The 23,766-nt window shown below is 36.3% G+C and overlaps 1 protein-coding gene across 10 annotated transcripts in view; it reads right to left on the bottom strand.

The window, feature by feature from the left end:
- The window catches only part of ARFIP1 (ARF interacting protein 1), a 129,451-nt gene that overhangs the window by 92,555 nt on the left and 13,130 nt on the right, over positions 1-23,766 (bottom strand). For 3 of the 10 annotated variants that reach the window (XM_082391551.1, XM_082391546.1, XM_082391547.1), the window contains exon 2: positions 18,447-18,526. The exons of the other annotated variants lie outside the window; for them this stretch is intronic. In XM_082391551.1, the coding sequence (XP_082247677.1) occupies positions 18,447-18,524 (78 nt within the window). In that variant the 5' untranslated portion in view covers positions 18,525-18,526. The remainder of the gene's footprint in view (positions 1-18,446; positions 18,527-23,766) is intronic. 10 annotated transcript variants of the gene reach the window in all.

The following is a 23,766-nucleotide window of genomic DNA, read 5'->3' as shown; positions in this document are numbered from 1 at the left end:
TGTGCAGATGGCATTTAAATCCCTTGGATTGGATAAGATCACCTAGAACATGGGTCAACAAACATTTTCTATAAAGGGCCAAATAGCAAACATTTTAGGCTCTGTGAGCTGTAAGGTCTCTGTTATAACTACTCAACTCTGCTGTTATAGCCCAAAAGCAGACACAGGCAATACATAAATGACTAGGCATGGATTTGGCTTGACCTCTGATCTAGAAAGTTGATGTAGATAGAAAAGAGAGGTTTGTAGACTGAGCTCTAGGACACCCCAATATTTGGACATGGGAGGAACTAGCAAAGGAAACTTATAAGGGATGGCAAGCAGGGTAGGAGGAAAACCACAATAGGAGGCTTCCAAGGACAGGTTTCTGCTTCTGGAACTAATGGACTAAGACCCTATACTAAACCTCCCCAACCCTGCACAGAAAACAACTGTAAAAGCTGAACACAACTTAAGAAGCAATTAACTGAAGGCACTGGCGAGTAAAGAGACTCTGGTGGAGAGCACATGCTTGCTTGGAGGAGGGGAGATAGGGAGCTATGCAAGCAAGTTTCCATCTCCTTGGCTTTTCGCCTAAAACTAAATCCTATCTATGCTGTGCACCCAGTAGCTGCCAGAGCATCCAGGGGAAAACTAGTCCTTCTGAGTTGCGGAAAAGTTAAGCTCACAAAAGTAAAAGGTATGGGGGAATCCTGAAAAGGAAAGATCCAGAAAGGGGATTCCCAAACTCTGTCTACTCACATCTCTAACCCCTCAAGGTACCTGCACAGAACAGACTCGACTGAGCTCACCTAAAGCCAAAAGATCTGAATTGAGACCAGAGCTGCCACCCAAGAAACAGTTTGTAATGCAAGTCCAGCCAAGAAAATTATCAGCCAAAACAAAGGAAGCAATACTCACTGGAGAAAAATAACAGAATCCAGGATCTTCACATCTCAATGTTCAAAACGTTCAGGATACAATCCAAAATTATCAGGTATATAATGAACCAAGAAAATGAAACAGAATTCCCAAGGGAAAAGAAAATCAATTTAGTCTGGCTCTGAGATGAACAAGAGATTGGAACTAACAGATAAGGATTTAAAAGACACTATTATAATACCTTCAATTAAGTAAAACAAAATATTTTCAGTGAATCAAAAATCTCAGTGAAAAAAACAGGAAATCTCAGCATAGTAAAAATGAAGCAAATAGATTCTAGAATTGAAAACTACAATTTTTCAAAGAAAATATTCACTAGATGGACCTAGCCAAATGAAGATGACAGGAAAGAGTAAAGTAAAACTAAATTAAATCAATATAAATTATCCAAGGTAAAGAACAGAGAGAAAAAAAGACTAAAGAAAAAGAGCTTCACAGACCTGTAAGAAAATATTAAATATTCCAATTTATGTGTAAGTAAAATATCAGAAGAAAAGCAGACAGAAAAGGGTACAGAAAAAGTGTCTGGAGAATTAATGGCCCAATTTTTTCCAAATTTGATGAAAGACAAACATTTATACATGCAAGATGTTTAATGAACAGCATGCAGAATAAACACAAAGTACATCAGTCAAACTATTTAAAGCCAAAGATAAAGAGCTAACCTCAAAAGCAGCAAGAGAGAAAAAAAATATTACTATCAGAGAACAACAATCCAACTAATGTCTGATTTCTCATCAGAAACTGTAAAGGCCAGAAGAGAGTGGAACACTGTGGTAAAAAGAAGAAAACTGTCCACCTAGAATTCTTTATCCAGTGAAAATATCCTTTAAGAATTAGAGAGGAGGGCTTCCCTGGTGGCGCAGTGGTTGAGAATCTGCCTGCTAATGCAGGGGACACGGGTTCGAGCCCTGGTCTGGGAGGATCCCACATGCCGTGGAGCAGCTGGGCCCGTGAGCCACAACGACTGAGCCTGCGCGTCTGGAGCCTGTGCCCCGCAACGGGAGGGGCCGCGATAGTGAAAGGCCCGCGCATCGCGATGAAGAGCGGTCCCCGCACCGCGATGAAGAGTGGCCCCCACTTGCCGCAACTAGAGAAAGCCCTCGCACGAACCGAAGACCCAACACAGCCAAAAATAAATAAATAAATAAATAAATAAAGTAGCTATAAATAATTCCAGCATCCAAAACTTAAAAAAAAAAAAAAAAAAAAAAAAGAATTAGAGAGGATATTAAGGATATTTTCAGGTAAAACTAAGAGAATTCATCACCAGCAGACCTGAACTACAAGAAATGCTAAAGGAAGTTCTCAGGCTGAAGGGAAATAAAACCAGACAGAAAAAGCAGATGTTCAGAAAAGAATGAGAAGGAAATGAAATGGTAATTCCCTGGGTAAATGCAAAAACCATTTTTTTTTCTTTTTGCCTTTTCATCTCAATTTCTTTATAAACCATAAAACTGCTTAAAGCAAATGTTAGAACATCATTTCTGTGGTTTACAATGTATCTAGATGTAATACATATAAAACAACTGTATTAAAGAACAAGGGGGGAGGTAAGGGAAATATGGACCTAAAAGGATACAAAATTTCTATGTTTTAAGAGAAAAGCAGTACATTATTAATTATAAGTGAAATATGAAAAGTTTAATATATATACTATAATCATGGCAACCATTAGAAGTATAATGCAAAGAAGTGTAACTAAAAAATTACCAGGAAAATAAAAGTGAAATTCTTTAAAATATTCAGATAATAAAAAAAAGGCAGGAAAAGAGGAGGAGAGAAAAAATACAGAGGAAAGAAGTAAAAAACAAAGAAACTAAGAGGGTAGATACAAAATCAACCACATCAATAATGGCATTAAATATTATTGGACTAAACATTTTAGTTAAAAGGCAGAGATTGTCAGAGTGGAATTTTTATTTTTTATTTATTTTTTGGCCATGCCACGCATCTTGCGGTATCTTAGTTCCCCAACCAGGTATTGAACCTGGGCCCTCGGCAATGAAAGTGCAAAGTCCTAACTGTTGGACCGCCAGGGAATTACCTGGATATTTTTTAAAAGTGACCCTACTATATTCTACCTATGAGAGATGCACTTTAAAGCCAAAGGTATAAATAGATGGAAAATAAATGGATGGAGAAAGATACACCATGCAAAGAGTAGGCATAAGAAAGTTGGCATGGTTTTACTAATATCTGATAAAATAGTTTTTTTTAAAGTATTACCAAAGATAAAGAGAGATGTTTCATAATGATAAAATGATCAATTCATCAGGAATATGTAACAATCATAAATGTGTATGTTGGTTCCAATAATAGAGCTTCAAAATAAATGAAACAAACATTGACTGAATTAAAAGGAGAAACAGACAACTCCACAATCATCTTTGGAGACTTTATCACCACTCTTATAGCAATTGAAAGAACAACTAGACAAAGAAAACTGGCACAGACATAGAAGATCTGAACACCATCAGCCACCCTGACTGATATTTACGGAATAGGAAACTTAATAATGGCAGAATACATATTATTTTCACAGGAACATGATGTATTTAGCAAAACAGGTCATATTTCATGCCATAAAACAAAACTCAATAAATTTTAAAAGAGTGAAATCATATAGAGAATGTTCTATGACCACAGTGGAATTTAATTACAATCAATCAACACAGATATGCAGGAAACCCCCCAAAATTTGGAAATTAAATAACACATCTAAAAAATTAATGTGAAAAAGAAGAAACCACAAGAGAAAGAAAATATTTTGAACTGAATGATAATGAAAACACAACATAGCAATATTTGTGCAATGCACCTAAAGCAAAGCTTAGAGAGAAATTTATAGCTTTAAATGCTTATATTTGAATAGAAGGAAGATCTTAAACCAACAATCTAAGATTGTACCTTAAGAAAACAGAAAAAGAGCAAATTAAACTAAAAGTAAGACGTAGGAAGGAAATAATAATAAAGACCAAAAATCAAGGAAATAGATGGTAGGCAGTAGAAAAACTGGCTCGCATACTTCAAAAAGCTTAAGCTCATGAAAAATAAAAGTCGATGAACTGTTGCAGATAAAAGGAGACAAGATAAATGCCAACTAAATACAATATACAATATGGACTGGATCACAAAATAGGAAAAAAATAGCTATAAAGGATATTACTGGAACAACTGTGGATTGAATAATAGTACTGTATCAATTTCCTAAATAACTTTCTAATTTTGATAAAAGTACTGAGATTATATAAGAAAAAGTCCTTGTTCTTAGGAATAAAGGGACACGATGTCTGCAAATCACTCTCAAATGGCTGAAAAGAGAAGAAACTATATATATAAAGAGAAAACATTAAAGTAAATGGGACAAAACAATGACTGGTGAATCTGGGTAAAGGGTTTAAGTTTTCTGTATGAAATTTTATCAAAATTTAAAGTTTGAAAAATAAAAATAACAAAAGAGGCTAGAAAAGTATGCAGGAGACTATCATGATGGACTTTATAAATGCCAGACCAAGAAGTGTGGACTTCTCCTAAAAGGGATAAGGGAGAAAGAAGCAGAAGAATCTGATCAATTTATTTTAGAGAACAGTCTGGTAGGAGGTTAGACTGAAGGGAAAGAAGGAAAGAGTAGAAGTAGAAGAACTATTAAGGAGGTATTTTACAGTCCAAGTAAGAAATAATAAAGATCTAAATTAAGGTTGTGGGAATGGAAAAAGGTAGATTCAAGAGTTCTTTAGGAGGTAAAGTAAGAGACTTACAGAGTGACTAGATTGTGGGGGATCAAGAAGGGGGAGGAATGTAGGATAGCCCATGCCCCCTCCCTGCCCCCTACCCAATTTTTGGCTTGGGCAAGGAGAAAGACGAACATGTCACTCACCAAAGGGTACAGCAAAGTCCTGAGAGGCACAGACTGTTTCATCCATAAATGCCAATGATTTTCAACCCTCTCTGAATCTTAGAACTACCTGGGGAACTTTAAGTTTTAAAAGTTCACCAGGTGACTCCAATGTGCAGCTAATTGAGAACCACTGCTATAAGCAGGCACTAGACTCTTTAAACAAACAAACAAACATAAAACTTTAGTATTGGGGAGGATCTACAAGTCATTCAGCTCAACTTGTCATGCAGATTAAAACCACAAATCAGATACTACTGTACACCCATTAGAATGGCCAAATTTAGAAAGACTGACAAAACCAAGTGTTAGCAAGTATGTGGATTCTCATACATTGCTGGTGCAAGTAAAAATTGGTAAAATCACTGTGGAAAACTTTTTTGGCAGTATTTAACTATTAAAGTTAAACATATGCCTATCCTATGACCCAGCAACTCCACTCCTAGGAAATATACCCAAGAAATATAGTGCATATGTCCATCATAAAACAAATACAAGAATATTCATAGCAGCTTTATCCAAAATAGCTAAAAACTGGAAACAACCCAAGTGTCCATCAACAGTAGAACAGATAAAGAAGCTGTAGTATAATCATACAATGGAACACTACACAGCAATAAAATAGAACTGCGGCTATTAAAAACAAAAAATCTCACAGACAATGTTGAGCCAATGAAGCCAGACCCAAAGAGTAGGTACCATACGATTCAATTCAAAAAGAAAACCAATAAGGAACGATGACTGTAGGCAGAACAGTGGTAATCTTGGTGTGAGGAAGTACTCAGTCATGACCTTGACTTCCGGTTTCGTTTCTGCATGGAAGGAGCTTGGGAGTCACCACTTCATTCTAACAACAAGTAAGAAGCTGAACAGACTAAAAAATCAACTTTTCTTGGATTCATAAAAGGGGAGACACAGGGCACACCGCTACTCCCAAAATTGGAGAGACAGGCAAATGCAGGGAGCCATGGCTCACCGCAGCAAAAACCACCTCAGGAACCAGTGCTGGGGTAGGAAAACCTGAACTGTAATCGATGAGCTGCTGGAGGCTCAGTGTGGACAACTGTGAGAATTAAAGACTCCAGGGGGACCCAGTCATAAGCAGGGTCCCACAATGTTGAGTTTTGCTTCCAAGAGCCAGACCAGGTTACCCCTGCAAATATCGCAGAAAAACCCCCTCATCCTTCCAGCAAGTGGTGGAGAATTGAAAGCATTTTGAAATACACCGAGCACTCTGTTCTTAACAAGGCCTACCCTCAGGAGAAACCAGAACCTAACCTCTTGGGTAAAACCAGCACCTAACAGAGATGAGGAAGGGAAACATCCAAGCCCAGCACACTCTAACTATCCTGTCCCCCCCTAAGGGGAGGACAGAAAAACTGAGAAACACTTGTGAAGTTCATAATCCAGAGGCACAGGCCCACTGAAAGACTGAGACCTAATCATAGGACTATATAGTGCTTCCCTCCTCCCACACCTTACCCAGACATTGCTAAAGCCCTATTTACAGCAGTTCCTTTTACCTGATACATCATGGCTGACTATAAAGAAAAAAATTACAAGGCTTCCAAAGGCAAAAAACACAATTTGAGATCACAGAGCAAGCATCACAATCAGAAATGGAAGGGATGTTGGAATTATCAGACCAGGAATTTAAAAACTATGATTAATATGCTAACGGCTGTAATGGATAAAGCAGACAGCATGCATGAACAGATGAGCAACATAAACAGAGATGTAGAAATCCTAAGAAAGAACCAAAAAGAAATGCTAGAGATAAAAATCACTTAATAACAGAAATGAAGAATGCCTTTGACGGGCTTATTAGTAGACTGAACAATGACCTTGGGGTAGGCAAACATTTCTTAGGAAACAAAAAACATAAACAATAAGAGAAACACTGATAACCTGGACTTCATCAAAATTAAAAACTTCTTTTCAAAAAGACACCATTAAAAAAATGAAAAGGCAAGCCACAGATAGGGAGAAAACAGATGTAAGATATGTATCTGACAAATGACTGGTATTCAAAATATATAAATAAGTCTTAAAATTCAATAAGACGACAAACAACCCAAATAAAATATGGCCCAAAATTTTAACAGACGCTTCACTAAAGAAAACAAATGAATGGCAAGTAAGTGCATGAGAAGATAGTCAACGTCACTAATCATCAAGGAAATGCAATTTTAAGCTCCAAGAAGATACAACTATATACCCAATACAATGGCTGAAGTTTAAAAAGACTGACAATACCAAGTGTTGGTAAAGAGTAACTGGAATTTGCATACACTCCTGGAGGAAACGTAAAAAACTACTTCACTTTGGACAACTGTTTAGCAATTTCTTATAAAAGTTAACATACACTTGATCATATCACTCATTCTGTACCTAAGCATTCACAAGAAAAATAAAAACAAATGTCCCAAAGAGACTTGTATATGTGTATTCATAGCAGCTTTACTCATAAGAGCCCAAAACTAGGAAAAAAAAAAAAAGCCCATTAACAGGTTAATGGATAGACAAATTATAGTACATACATATAACAGAATATTCCTCAGCAATAAAAAAGAGTGAATTACTGATGCATGCAATAACTGTTGATTAATCTCATAATATTATGCTGAGCCAAAAAAAGCCAGACACAAATACATGCTATATGATTGCATTTATACAGAACTCTAGAACACACAAAATTAATTTATCACGACAAATCAGTTGTTGCCTGGGGAGAGGGGTGGATGGGGAGGACTGATGGCAAAGGGGCACAAGAAACTTTATCTGTATCTTGATTGTGATTATGGGTTTCCCAAGTTTATACATTTGTCAAAACTCATCGAACTGCATATTTTAAATGTATGCATTTTATCATATGCAAAATTTACTTCAATAAACTGTCAATTTTTTTTTAAGGGTGAATTCCATTCTACCATCTCTAAGGTCAGAGGATCTGTTTTGCCTGAAAGCCCAAAATCCACCCCCAGGGAGACCATACCAGTCTGATGGGGGGAGGCATATGGCCCTGATCATGATCTTCCTTGCCCACCCACAAGGAAGAACAGACTTGCAGCTCTACAACCCAGTAGCAAATAAAGTTTGTCACCTTCCAAAATATGTGTTCATGACAAAAATAAATTAGGTCAATACCCTCTCACTATAAAAATTACTGCAGAATCCTAAGTGTCATTTACAGACATATATTCCCTGTTTGATCCAGAGTCTGAAAATTCACAAGCACTCGCCTCTAAGAGAATATCTAAAAAATGGCAGAGCATTAAAAAAATCGCTCTGTTCCTCAGATCCAGTGTCCGTCATCCTAGATCTTTTAAGGCAATGACTGGTTTGCCAAGTCAGACTTTTAGCCAAGTACTGTGTATATCTCATTCTCCCGGCTGCCCAGCCACAGTCCCCCCCACTGTTGGGGAACGCCTCCACATAAGGCTGGGGAAAGGCAGAGCCTGCTTCTTATTATATAAAAGCTCAAAACACCAGATAATCAAGCAAATATCTGGAGCCAGATTACTTGAGTTCAACCCCTGGCTCCTCCACATACTAGCTATGTAAACTTCCTAAACTTCCTAAAATTCTCTTTCCTCATCAGTAAAATAATAGTATTGTGCCTACCTTACGATGTTGTTGTGAGGATAAAATAAAATATAAAGTACTTAGAAAAGTATCTGGCATATAATAAGTGGTATATAGGTCACATTATAATTATTTGTTTCCCGAACTCTGGGGGCACTGCCATGTGACCTTGGCTCTGCCAAATCAAAGGCACTTGCCCCAGACCTGGAATCAGAAACTAGCGATAACAAGAAAGAGGAATGATGAGGAACTCACTCTGGGGCAGCCACAACTGTGGTGAGACCAAATGCCTTCAGCAGTGTCCACAGCACCAGGGGCAGCACCCAGTCACCAGAGCTAGTCACCAGAGTCCCGGCAGTGCGAGGTGCTAGGGCCAGTGCTAAGCAATGGCAGCGACAGTGCCCTCACTGAAATCGTGCTGAACCGTGATTTGCAGCATACGCCCAGATATGGAGCCTGCATTCTGGTTTTCCAACCTTCCAGTAAGCTACCTCAGATCCTCTTAGTAAATGTCTTTTCTATGTAAGTGAGCTGGAGTTGGTTTCATTTGCTTGCAACATAAGATCCTGACAGCTGACCTGCAAAAAGTGGATAAATGTGAAATGGTCTTATATTATCTTTATGAGTGCTTCTGCATACCAAGTGATAACTATGAAATGGTCTAGAAACTTTTGAGAATGTTAGTGAACAAGTTAGCTATGGAACTTGTTTGATAGCTTCATGATTCCCTAATCTAATGTGCCAATAACAACTAAAAAGCTGACCTTAATTAACTGCCTTCTACATGCCAGGCACTGTGCTAATAATAAGCACATTACAGGAAATATTTCATTTAACCCTCACAACTGCCCTGTTAGGTAGATAAGATTTTCCCAATTTTACAGATGAGAAAACTGAGGGCTAGGAAGGTTAAAGAATTTAAAGAATTTAAATAATGTATCCTCTTGCAAATGGAGCCCTACCAGAATAGTAAGCGCTAACAATGAGTACATATCAAGTGTCAGGCACTGTTCTATACGTTTTTCACATACTAACTGATTTAATTCTAATTATGCATGAACTCATTCAAACCCACCACAACTCACGAACCTAGATACCATTATTATTCCTGTTTTACAGGTAAGAGAATAGAAAGATTAAGAAATGTGCTTAATGACATGCAGCTAGCAAGTGATGAACTGGGATTCAAATCTGGCAGTCCGGCTTCAGAGACCTTATTTTTAACCTCGACATTATACTGCCTCCCTAAAGGTGACTGAAATACATCAATGGGCCATGCCAACCAATATATACGCCTTCAGATATTTATGAGTCAAACGTACTGCTTTCTTGATGTTGACAACTTGTACTGTTGTTTCTTCTGTTTCCATATCAACCTGCGCTACTCTAACTGTGCCACTTGTCTTAATCTGACCCTTCACTTCCAACAATTCAAGATTGAAGCAACAGCCTCCAGTTATATCATTATTGCTGCCTTTTGCTAATAACAGAGCCCTAGAGACAGCTGTGACCAGGAACTTCCTACTCCTAGCTGTGGGAGGTTGCAGAATTAAACTAGGACATCTGGGAATCAGGAGCTTCAGGATATGGACTACGCCTGCTGCTGCAAATGGCATCAGCTGCCAGAAAATATGCATGTTATTATTGATCCTGATAACTCCTTGGTTAGCAATTGGGGTCAATTTTAGTATCCATCCCCCCAGACAACATCTAGAGACATTTCTGGTTGTTATAGCCGGGGATGGTGTGCTACTGGCTTCTTGAAGGTACAGGCCAGGAATGTTGCTAGAGGTCCTACAATGCACAGGATAATAATCCCCCACAGTAAAAAATCATATAGCCAAATATGTCACAGAGTCAAGGCTGAAAAACTCTGTAAATAGCCTGATGCTATAAACTGCTTCTTATAATAGCAGGCCCAATGGGTCTTAATACTTACTCATTTTATCAAATTACCCAAGACATTTTTCACAGAAGTAGAACAAATAATCCTAAAATTTATATGGGACCACAAAAGAACCAGAATTGCCAAAGCAATCCCAAGGAAAAAGAACAACACTGAAGGCATAACCCTCCCAGACTTCAGACAATACTACAAAGCCACAGTAATCAAAACAGTGTGGTATTGGCACAAAAACAGACATATGGATCAATGAAACAGAATAGAGAGCCCAGAAACAAACCCATACACCTATAGTCAATTAAGCTTCAACAAAGGAGGCAAGAATGTACAGTGGAGAAAAGACAGTCTCTTCAGCAAATGGTACTGGGAAAGCTGGACAGCCTCATGTAAATCAATGAAGTTAGGACACACCCTCACACCATACACAAAAAAACTCAAAATGGCTTAAAGAGTTAAATATCAGACATGACACCATAAAATTAGAAGAGAACACAGGCAAAACATTCTCTGACGCAAGTTGTATCAATGTTTTCTTAGCTCAGTCTCCCAAGGCAATAGAAACGAAAGCAAAAATAAACGAGTGGGACCTAATCAAACTTATAAGCTTTTGCACAGCAAAGGAAACCATTAACAAAATGAAAAGACAACCTACGGACTGGGAGAAAATATCTGCAAATGATGTGACCAATAAGGGCTTAATTTCCAAATTATATAAACAGCTCAAACAACTCAATAACAAAAAAACAAAACAACCCAATCAAAAAATGGGGAGAAGACCTAAATAGACATTTCTCCAAAGAAGATATACAGATGGCCAACAGGCACATGAAAAGATGCTCAACATCACTAATCATTAGAGAAATGCAAATCAAAACTACAAGGTACCACCTCACACCAGTCAGAATGGCCATCATCAAAAAAATCTACAAACAACAAATGCTGGAGAGCGTGTGGAGAAAAGGGAACTCTCCTGCACTGTTGGTGGGAATGTAAATTGATACAGTCACTTTGGAGAACAGTATGAAGGTTCCTTAAAAAACTAAAAATTGAGTTGCCATATGATCCAGCAACCCCACTCCTGGGTATATATCCAGAGAAAACTATAATCTGAAAAGATACATGCACCCCAGTGTTCACAGCAGCACTCTTTACAATAGCCAGGACATGGAAACAACCTAAATGTCCATCGACAGATGAATGGATAAAGAAGATGTGGTGTATATATACACAGTGGAATATTAGCCATAAAAAAGAATGAAATAATGCCATTTGCAGCAACATGGAGGACCTAGAGATTATCATACTGATGTAACTCAGAAAGAGAAACACAAATACCATAAGATATCACTTATATGTAGAATCTAAAATATGACACAAATGAACATATTTATGAAAAAGAAACAAACTCAGAGACATAGAAAACAAACTTATGGTTACCAAAGGGGAAAGGGGGTGGGGGAGGGATAAATTAGGAGTTTGGGATTGACAGATACAAACTACTATATATAAAATAAACAACAAGGTCCTCTGTACAGCACAGGGAACTATACATAATATCCTGTAATAAATCATAATGGAGAAGAATATGAAAAAGAATATGTATCTATATGTATAACTGAATCACTCTGCTGTACACCAGAAACTAACACAACATTGTAAATCAACTATACTTCAATTAAAAAAAAAAACTTACTGTAATGTCATAAATGTAACCCATTTCAAAGCAAGACCAACTGCACTGGGAGAGGAAAACTCCCCCATGCCCTCCTTTGGTGCACCGCTTAACACTACCCATCACTCCAGAGAACTTTCTCAACACCACAATAGCTATAACATGGCTCATAAAACTGCTGACAGTCTGACCCCTACCCACTTCTGCAGCCACTTCTCAGACCATATTCTTCCCTAACTTTCCCCATACTGGCCAACTAAATGTCTGCTCACTTCATGGTGCACAGTAGCTCTTCTCCCTGTAAATTCAACTCCTAGTCTATGGCCTTTTCTGTAGCTGCCCAAGACCAAAGCTAAAACAAAAAAGCTCACGTAATTTTTTCTGGCACTACTTATGTTTTTCAAATCCTGAAAATATACCTTGACATTAACATTATAAAAGGCTTTACATTTGACAATCAGCATCTATGGGTGAACACTTCATGGAAAATAAAAGATTCAACATTAACAAAAATTCACCCAAAGACTAAAAATCTACCTTAATAATGCAAGAGAAGGATACTGGAAATAACTTTCTTGATTTATTACAATATATTACATTATGAATGGTAAAACCTAATTTCTAAAATGCTTATTAGAAAAAGATAGAAACTTTCTAGAAAGGATGTAAAAGAACTTGTCTTAGCCTTAATCAGACTTCTGGAACAATACAAGGCATCACATCTTCTAAAACACACATATTTAACATTGTTCTTTAATCCAATTTACCACTGAGCTGGTAAAAATAAAGTGGTATAATAATAAGCTTAAAGTTTTTCCAATTGTTTCTTACATCTACCATTTTTTTTAAAAAGTTATTTGAAAATTCATTAAAAAGCACTATGAAATATTTCTAATGCTCAGTAGGTATTTTGTTCTGCTATCAAGTAGTTCTTCTAATTTAAAGGACTGAATTCTTAATTTCAGTCAAATCTAGACAAAAGAGCAGTGAATAAAGTAAACAGTGTGGAAAAAAAAAAAGAAAAGAAGGGAAGCTACAAATATTCAACTCTAATTGTTCTAGTTATGGTTTCAGACAATGAAGGTCGCAGTGCTTAGTGAACTAATTATGTATGTCAACAGAGACCATATTTTGTTCTAAAACCAAAAAGCACAAATGCCTTCTGTGTCAGATGAAATTATTTAGATTTTTGTTTGCCTACAAAAAAAGAAAGCAATTCTATTAAACTCATAATTCAGTCTTTGAAATTTCCCTCTGTATTAGTAAAAACATGACCTTTAAAAACTGGTCAATGTATTTATAGCAAAGTTAATTTAACATGGTTCAAAAGTATTAGGTGAATAAGCCTACCCATGAGGTCTCAAGATAACTAACCAAGGTGTCAGAAGACACAGATTTAAGGACCAGTTCTGCCACTTTTTTATAAGTTTACAGAAGTCACTGTACTTCCCTAAGTTTCAATTTCCTCATTTATAAAATGAGATTCTTAACTTCACCTATATATCATACAGCTATTATAAGAATCAAATATGAAATTGCTTGGCAAACTGAAAACGTTATAAAGATGTTATAATTATAGCACACTGATTTCGGCTAAGGACAAATATTGGAGTAGTCCCATCAACACTAGCATTTACCAGCATAGCTACTCCTCCTAACTGTCACTATGGGTACCCTAAATACATTTCTCTAAAACAGACCAATATCAAGACAGAGCTGAAATATGGTTACAAATGTTTTCGTCTTTGGCCAAGTTCTTTTTTTTTTCTTTCTTGGCAATTTCATGGTTTTAAAAGGAAGATGATCCTACATAAGGATGGATAAAGCAATGTGGTCAAGTCCAAATAATTACTGAATCTGGATGATTAATATATGGTAATTCATTTACTACTTCACCTTTATTTCATACGTTGCTAATTTTTCTTAACAGATGTTTTAATCTACTAGTATCAACACCTATTTGTCTTATATTTTCAACCACTTGCTACTCGAATACTGCATTTCAGGTCTCCCAAGTTTCTCACCTTCTGCCTGTCATTCTCATTTCTGGGTCAAGCCAATCTTAGCCGCTAGCTACCACTTGAACCGCATTTCTTCCCACTCTTCCCTCACTGACCCTCAGTTCCAGCCAGAGTTCTCACTGCTATTCCTCAAGCATACCAATCTTATTTTTGCCCTTGCCTTTGCTCTCTCTGGAAGGTTCTTACTCCCAGATTTTCACATGACCCTTCCTCATTTCATTTAGGTTTCTGCTCAAACAGAAAGGGCCTTCCCTGACCAACTGATGTAAATTAGCACACTTCATCACTCTTTAGCCCCTTATCCTGCTTTACAGCAGTAAAGACTACTTTACATTATAAAATAATTTATGTATATGCTATGTATATATTTAACATGTCTGTCTCCCCCCTCAATATGTTTACAACATAAAAGCCAACTCCTCCTGACACTCACAATCCTTCCAAGACCTGAACTATGTTCTTCCCACTTATTATGCTTCTTCAGATACCCTATTAAATCAAACTTAATTACTCACACTTCCCCATACACGTCTCTCAATTTCCTTTCTCTACGACTCAGCCGAAGCTGTGACCATCATCATTCACACACTCAAATTCTACCCACACTGTAAGAAACAGTTTAAACACCACCTTTACTGATATTCCTGGCTGATACTCCTCTGAACTGCCACAATTCTTCATCTGTACCGCTCTAAAGGCATTATTATTCTATATTTTATTTATTTTAAAATTTCCTCTAATAATCAACATGCAGCTTGAGTGCAGGATCTAAATGAATTCACTTTTAGACCTCTGGGTTACTTACATAAAAGAGGAATGGAAATATTTGTATATTTTTTCTTGGATATTAGAAGTAAGTATATGTATTAGTGTTACTGTATCAAAGGGCAGACAGAAAAGGAGAATTCATGCAATAATCCTAAGATACACTAATAAATACCTAACACAAGTACTTTGCTTTCTTTCCTTTTTTATTGTTGTTAAAAATACACTTGTTTTCCCAACTTCCTTGCTTCCATCTTTACATAATTTTTTCCTATTAAGTTTCTTACATTTACTCATCTTTCCCACTTTTCTTTGGGTTCAAATCATAGCTCTTTTCCTCATTAGCCATGTTAACCCTTCCAGGTCTCTGTTGCCTAATCTATAAAATGAGGGAGAGAACCTCAACTGCAAATGGGTTATTATAGCATTAAATGAGATAATATAGCTCATAAAACCCAGTACAGTGCCTGGCACCTAACAGGCTCTCAGTGAATGGTGCCTATTTGGCTATTATTTCTTCTACAGATATAGAAGCTGCAGTTTTTAAACACATTTCAGGGTATAAAGTTTGAATATTAAAAATACAAAAACAAAATCCACCTTTTTCTGCTCTAATCAAGACTGGAATAGAGTACAAACCAAGCCAAGCTCACGTTTTCTTCTTTTTTAATTCAAAAAGAAAAAAAAAACCAAACAACTGATGTCATAAAAAAAAATGAGAGGAAGAAAGTGTTTTTATGGTCACTGATAGGATAGATATCTTCATGAAAACATCATTTGATTCAGAGGAAATCACCTGGATTCTGCAATTAACTAGCTGAGTGATCCTGCACAAAGGCAATTCACCTGACAGAACCTAAAATGAACCTTAAGTCCTTTATTGTTCAGGGTTGATACTGTTTTTGGCTCAGTTCAAAATGCTGGAGTTTTTGTTGTTGTTGTTTTGTTTTGCTCTTAAAGAAATGAAAACTATCATCCAGGTCATCATATTCTACTCCTAAGAAACCAGTATCCATATATCGTTTATACTAGTGGAGTGAGGATTAATTCATTCATCAAACTCACCATCAGTGATGTGCCAACCTCTGCTAGGATTAGCTTGAATTACTGAAAAGTCCAACGTATAGAACATTTAATTAAGAGTTAATGGCCATAATACATATAGAGTTATAATAGATTAAAAGAAGGGACTTCCCTGTGGCGCAGTGGCTAACAATCCGCCTGTCAATGTATGGGACACAGGTTCGATCCCTGGTCCGGGAAGATCCCACATGCTGCGGAGCAACTAAGCCCACACGCCACAACTACTGAGCCTGCGCTCTAGAGCCTGTGAGCCACAACTACTGAGCCCGTGTGCCACAACTACTGAAGCCCGTGCGCCTAGAGCCCATGCTCCGCAACGAGAGAAGCCACCGCAAATGAGAGAAGTCCACGCACCACAACAAAGAGTAGTCCCCGCTAGCGGCAACTAGAGAAAGCCTGCACGCAGCAATGAAGACCCAACGCAGACAAAAAATTTAAAAATATAAATATATATACACATATATTAAAAGAAGAATTCTTATAAGCAAATCTGACCCCCAAAATGTTTTCATCAAGGATATTGAAAAAAGAAGATTTAAGTTAGTAGAATACTAATATTGATAAATGGGGAATTTTAAAGTTACAGAATATTCCTAAATACTACTTTGGTTAATTGTAAACTCATACAATGCTTTTAAATTTGGGTATAAATTCAGATTATACTCACACACCTGGCCTTTTTTTTTTTTTTTAAATTACAATATTCCCTGTGGATGCTGCACATTTGGGCATGGTTAAAAACACAGGGAATGCCTAATATGAATTTTAATGTTAATTTACAGACAAATTTGAAAAATTATTTGGCAGTGGATTCCTTCAGATCATTGTCATCCAGCCTTAACTCTCCTGAGCAGATGTCTAGTTTAGCATCTACTGGTGTGACATTCACATAAAAGAAACGCACAGTGGTAAACCACAAAGGGAATACTTTCTTTTATTATGATGAGTCCCATCACTGACAGGGCTACCAATCCTTCCTGTAGTTCACAAGCATTAAACTTCCTCTGACGATCTCTCAACAGTATAGATTCAGAGATCTGATTGTAAAAAATCAAATCCATGAGTTAGGACAAATACAGTATACATAATTCCCTAGGTTCTCAGAACTAAATATAACTACAGCACTGCTTTGACAAATAGTAAACAGCCAAACTATTTTATTTTTTTTAAATTAATTAATTAATTTATTTATTTTTGGCTGTGTTGGGTCTTTGTTGCTGTGCGCGGGCTTTCTCTAGTTGCGGTGAGCGGGGGCTACTCTTTGTTGCGGTGTGCGGGCTTCTCATTGCAGTGGCTTCTCTTGTTGCGGAGCACGGGCTCTAGGCACGCGGGCTTCAGTGGTTGTGGCATGCGGGCTCAGTAGTTGCAGCTCGCGGGCTCTAGAGCGCAGGCTCAGTAGTTGTGGCGCACGGGCTTAGTTGCTCTGTGGTATGTGGGATCTTCCCGGACCAGGGATCAAACCCGTGTCCCCTGCATTGGCAGGCGGATTCTTAACCACTGCACCACCAGGGAAGTCCCAGCCAAACTATTTTAAATCACGAAGAATCCTGAATCCCTCACAGATAATACATATTTTGCCAACCAGAACTCATCTTTGACTTTTGGGCAAAAAATAAATTATCCAGCTCTAAGCCCTACATTAAAGTCTGTCACACAGACTCAGCATCTTGGCGTGATGATGAAACACTGTGGCTAGCACTGTGCCACATACACAGATGGCAAACTGGTTCAGAAACACTGCTACTGGAGCTGGAAGAACCCATGTTGTGTTCCAGCCTTGCCGGTTACTCTAACTCAGGCACTACCTCTGTGCAAGTTAAATATGATCAACAAATAAATGGGGGAGATAATGGTTGTTCTACTTGCCTAACTGAATTGTATCAAATCAGTCGAAGGATCAAAGGTGGGACAATATGAAAGTGTTACCCTGTAAATCTTTAAGCACTATAAATTTGAGAGATGTTCCTAGGATTAGGTGTTCAAAAAAGCATCTGATGACTTGAATTCAATATAAAATTAATTTCTTAACAGCTTTCTACTCTTATGAGCTAGAACAGTGGTTCTTAGGTGGTATATATTAGAATCACCTGTAGAACTTTCAAAAAGAAAACACACACACACGCACAGCCCGTTGTCTATCACTACAGACTCAGACTTAGTGAGTCTGAAGTAAAGTCCAGAACTCAGTATTTTTTTTAAACACTACATTTGGATTCTGATGCATAATTAACTAGAGAGAGAATATGGGAGTAGATGAGTGCAAATGTGAACCAATTACTACTGTTATTTCCACAGAAACTTCATTTCATATTTAAATTTAAAACTATAGTTCAACCAGACTTTTATGTTGATTTTTTTTATGTTGATTTTTATGGGACAGGTATACTCTAAAATTTCATATGCCCAAAGGCAAATGTTAACTTACTTCCAATTATGAAGAAATAGCTCTCTCTCCTCCCACCCCTTTCCTGTGTCTATGTGTATAGAAGAGTTTATTTAGAATGGCACATGTTTAGACAAACTAAGTCAATTTGGACAGTCTAAATTTGATTGATATGGGTTGACTTTAAAAAAACAATATAAATACCACCCATTCACCTCAGAATTAGACTTGACTTCTTCTGTGGCTGGTTTAGATGTACCAAGAGTTGTAGTATCATTGCTGCAGTCAGACATACCTAAAAGTAAAATGTGTTAAGCACATATTAAATAATTTAGTTAAAAGAGCTATATCACCTTACCAATATTCTTACAAATATTCCACAACATAAATCATTTATTTACAGTCAGAATTTGTTTTGCAAAACTATCTATAACCACATGAGTATCTATTGATTATAACAGATAAACGATTCTAAAAACAGACAAAAATTCAGGAAAAGTTTTTATGCAAAATGTAAAAACACATACCTCAGTGACTAAAAAATAATTTCATAAAATCATTTTAGATATGAAACAAGTTAAAAGATCAGAGTGTCAACTTGATTTGCTAGATGAAAAAACTGAGATCAAAAATGTCAAAATATCCAAAGATAAAGCCAAAATATTAATTATTCATGGTCTATATAAAATCAAAGTTTCAGACCAGAACTCAGACATCTTCCAACTCTCTGACCAGTGCTCTTTAGTACCGATAACAGATGTGACTGCTCATTGTCAAAGTCAAACACTATACTCAGATTTCATTCAATAAAACTTTAATGTGCTATTTCTGCTTCTAACTTATTCAACAACATTTAGAGAATGCTAACTACATATGAAGAATTCTGCTAGGCACTAAGGAGAAAGAAAAGTAAAATCTAATTCAGGTTATAAGAGCATAATGCTCTCCATATCTGCAGGTTCAAACGAAGATCAAAAATATTTGAAAAATAAATTCCAGAAAGTTCCAAAAAGCAAAACTTGAATTTGCCATGCACCAGTAACTATTTATACAACACTTACATTATATTATATATTATAAGTAATGTACAGAGGATTTAAAGTATATGGGAGGATGTGCATAGGTTATATGCAAATACTACACCATTTTATATAAGGGACTTGAGCATCTGCAGATTTTGTTATCTGTGGGTGTACTAGAACCCATACCCCATATATAGCGAGGGCGACTGTACTCTGAATCTAATCAAGGAGACAGATAAATAAGTACAAAACACCATATTAGGTACTATAATGTACGGAAGCAAAGTTTTACTCATGAAATACAATGGAGGGAACAACTTTATTGTTCACAAATCAAATCCAATACCACATTAAGAAAATAATACAACATGAACAAGTGGGATTTATTCCAGGAATACAAGGCTGTTCAATTAAGAAAGCTATTAATATATAACATATTCATAAATCTAAGGGGAAAAAAACATGGTTTTCTATGTAGATGTTGAGAAATCTATTGACAGAATTCAATACCCACTCATAATTCAATACTCAAGGAAAAAGGAATTAAGGGAGATGTCTTCAACATGATACACGCTTTAATCCTACAACCATTATTTTATTTAATAAAGAAATAACAGAGGCATTTCCACTATGAACAGGAACAATGCAAAGGAACCCACCATTTCTGCTACTATTCAACACTGAACTAGAGGTATTAGCCAATCCAAGTAGATAAACCAATTAGAAGAATAATAGGTGAAGAAGTAAAACTATTTCTTTTTGCAGATGATATGATAGTACACCTGAAAAACTCCAAAGACTCAATGGTAAAACTAACTAAAAATTAAAAGAATTCAGTGAAAAAGTAGGATAAAAAATTAACATACAAAAGAAGTTTGGGATTAACATATACACTCTACTATACACAAAATAGATAACCAACAAGGACCCACTGTATAGCACAGGTAACTATACTCAATATTTTCTAATAACCTATAAGGGAAAAGAATCTGAAAAACAATATATATGTATTATATATATATATATATATATATATATATATATATATATATATGTATATGAATCACTTTGCTGTACACCTGAAACTAACAGAACATTGTAAATCAACTATATTTCAATTAAAAAAAACAACAATTTTTGAACTGTTATTGAAAAACAATAATCAGTGGACATAAAGGCAGAGAAAAATCCTGTTTACAATTACAACAAAGAAGATTAAATACTTAGGAATAAATTAAACAATGTATAAAACCTATATGAGAAAAATGTTTAAACACAACTGAGAGACACTAGAGACTGAGCAAATGAAAAGACATCCTGTTCTCGGCTATGATGACATTATAAAGAAGTCATTTCTCCCTTAGTTAGTTTACAAATTCAGTGCAATAGAGAAAAATATAACAAGCTAAATTATACAGTTAGATAAGTTATATTAAAGTTGATATGGAAAAATCAAACATGCAAGAGTAGTCAGGAAAACACTGAAAAAGGAAACTCACAAGGGGACTAACTTTGTCAGATGTTAAAACATACCATAAAGTATCTATACTTAAAGCACTATGGTACTAGCACATGAATAAACAGAGAGACCAGAATAAAAAGTCGAAAGTTAGACCAAATATATACAAAAATTTAATATATAACAAAGGTGACATCTCAAATTACTTAATTAAAGATGGGCTTCTCAATAAATGATGCCAGGAAAACTAGGTAGCCATTTGGAAAAATACAAAATTAGACCACCACACACAAGAATAAACTCCAAATGGATTAGGAATCTAGATGTAAAAAATGAAACCACAGATGAACTGTTAAAAGAAAACATAAATGTATTGTTAATCATTTTAAGTGATTTAATAAACTTATTTTTAGAAAAAAAAAAAAAAAAAAAAAAAGAAAACATAAATGAATTGTTCTTTAAACTTTCTAATTCTAAGAATCTAGAGATAATTTTAAAAATTGATTAATTTGACTAAATAAAGATGTTTTAAAAATTGTATAACATAAGCACTATAAACAAAGAAAAAAGACAACTGAAAAACTAGGATAAAATATTTACAACAGGGGCTTCCCTGGTGGCACAGTGGTTAAGAATCCACCTGCCAATGCAGGGGATGCGGGTTCGAGCCCTGGTCCAGGAAGATCCCACATGCACAGAGCAACTAATCCATGTGCCACAACTACTGAGCCTGCGCTCTAGAGCCCGTGAGCCACAACTACGGAAGCCCATGCTCTGCAACAAGAGAAGCCACCGCAACGAGAAGCCCACGCACCACAATGAAGAGTAGCCCCCGCTCACCGCAACTAGAAAAAGCTGGCACGCAGCAATGAAGACCCAATGCAGCCAAAAAAAAAAAAAAAAAAATTTACAACATATGCCACAATAGGTTAATATCCTTAATATATAAAGAAGTCTTAAAAACAAAGGGGAAAAAACCAAAACCAGATAGAAAGCAGGAAAAAGACATGAACAGACGATTCACAAAAAAAGATTAAAATGGCCTCCAAAATATAAAAAATGATCAAATTCACTCATAATTAGAGAAATGCAAGTTAAAACAACACTGAGATACCATTTCTCATCTATTAGACTAGCAAAAATTTTTTAAATGTAACAAAACATTCTGTTACTGGGGATGTAAGGAAACAGGCACTCATATACATTGCTGATAGGAACACAGATTTGTACATCCATTCTGGAAGGAACTTTGGTAATGCCTAACAAAATCACACATGTACTTACCTTTGAACCCAGCAATCCCATGTTTAGGAATCCATCCCAGGAATACATCTCCAATAATACAAAAATACTTACACATTGCAGCATTCTTCATAACTGTAAAATATTGGGAAGAGCCTAAATGTCTTTACATAGGAAAGTGACTGAATAAACTATGACACATCCAGACAACGAAGTACTGTGCAACTGTTGAAAAAAATGAAGATCTCTATGATATACTGTAATTTCCAGGACGTAGTGATAAGCGAAAAATGCAAAGTCCAAAAATACCTATAGGTATGCTGTCTCCATGTAAGAACAAAGAGGATACATGAAAATACATGTTTCTGCTCATTGGAACAAAAGAAGTACAAGAAGAATAAACCAGAAACTAGAGATAGGTTACCTACAGGGAGAGGTGGGAAAAGAGTGGGAAAAAAAGTAGGAAATGGGAACAAAGTAGCAGGAATAAGGAAGGAGTGACACTTCTCTGAATATATAGTTTTAAATAATTCTGACTCTTAGAACCATAGAAATTTTCACATACCCTTCATAAAAAAAAAAACAAAACCAACCAGGATTTGAGAGGAATTCAAACAGTAAAAAATCACTAACACATGAAACCAACTGTATGAGAAATGAATAACCCAGGAAAGGGAAGGGGGAAAGGAGAAGGTGGGGCAAAGGGAGATGGGGGAGGAGAGAGAGAAGAAGGGGAGGGGGAGTAGAGGGGAAGGGGAGGGAAAGGAAGAGCAGGAGAAAAGAGTGTCTTGACAGGACACCATGAGGCTAAAGACAAAAAGAATTATACACAAATTCTGTTAATATAGTTAGTAAAAGTATTTCTCACAGGGGTATAGGTTAATAATTCTTAAATTACTTTATGTGTGTAACAGAACAGAACAAATATGTAAATAGAATGTAGATACTGAGAACTTGGTTTCTCACTGCTAGAGAAAAAAGTAATAAAGAAAGGAGAAATGCTAAATAAACCCTGTGGTACTGGACTGGAATCAAGAGTTATCAGTATAAACACAGGGTTTTTAATACATGTGTGTCTGTATTCGTGTATATATATTTGTTATACACACACACATATGCATGTATGTATAGGTTTCCTAGCTTTGTCCACTGAGAGGGCCTAGAAGCAGTGATACCCAGTAACAATGAGTACACTTGGTGCTCAAATCTTGGTCTCTAAACACCATTCTCCAATAAAAGGAACCACAACTCTTAAGGAAAAGTGGTTGATTCTAATACTGGGGCAAGGAAAATACAAGTGGAGCCTGGGGCATTTTTCTGGTGTCAGAAAATAAGAAAAAATTCAAAAAAGGACAGGGGCTTGTCGAAAGAAAAAAGGACCCAACCTGAAGGCCCCTAATGGCCAATCCTGAGACATCTTGAGCAACAAAATAAATAATGATAGTACTGAATTGAAACTCCTAGAATAAAACAAATATTAATGAATCCATACTGATAGAAATAAATAATCAAATAAATAGGTAAATGGGGGTAAAGTGACAATTCATCACAACAGAATCTCAATTAATAAACACAGAAAAGAAAGAGAAAACCAGAACTCTCCACCAGGCAAACATCACAGTAATAAGTGTTGCAGAAAGATTCACTGATGGATGCTAAAATTAGAGAGCAAAAGTTTGACGAGAAACAGCGTTTACATAATCTCCAATATCTCCCACAAGGTACTTAACTGAAAAAAGAAAGACAGTTAAGTGGAGAAACTCACAGTTCACAGTGAAGAAACTCAGCAGATCTAACTTAACCAAGGGATTA

This window comes from Balaenoptera borealis, assembly GCF_965194805.1.
Source record: "Balaenoptera borealis genome assembly, chromosome: 4".
In the NCBI taxonomy this organism is placed as follows: domain Eukaryota; kingdom Metazoa; phylum Chordata; class Mammalia; order Artiodactyla; family Balaenopteridae; genus Balaenoptera; species Balaenoptera borealis.
The sequence above is the reverse complement of the archived record's forward strand: the minus strand, read 5'-3'. Positions and strand labels throughout refer to the sequence as shown.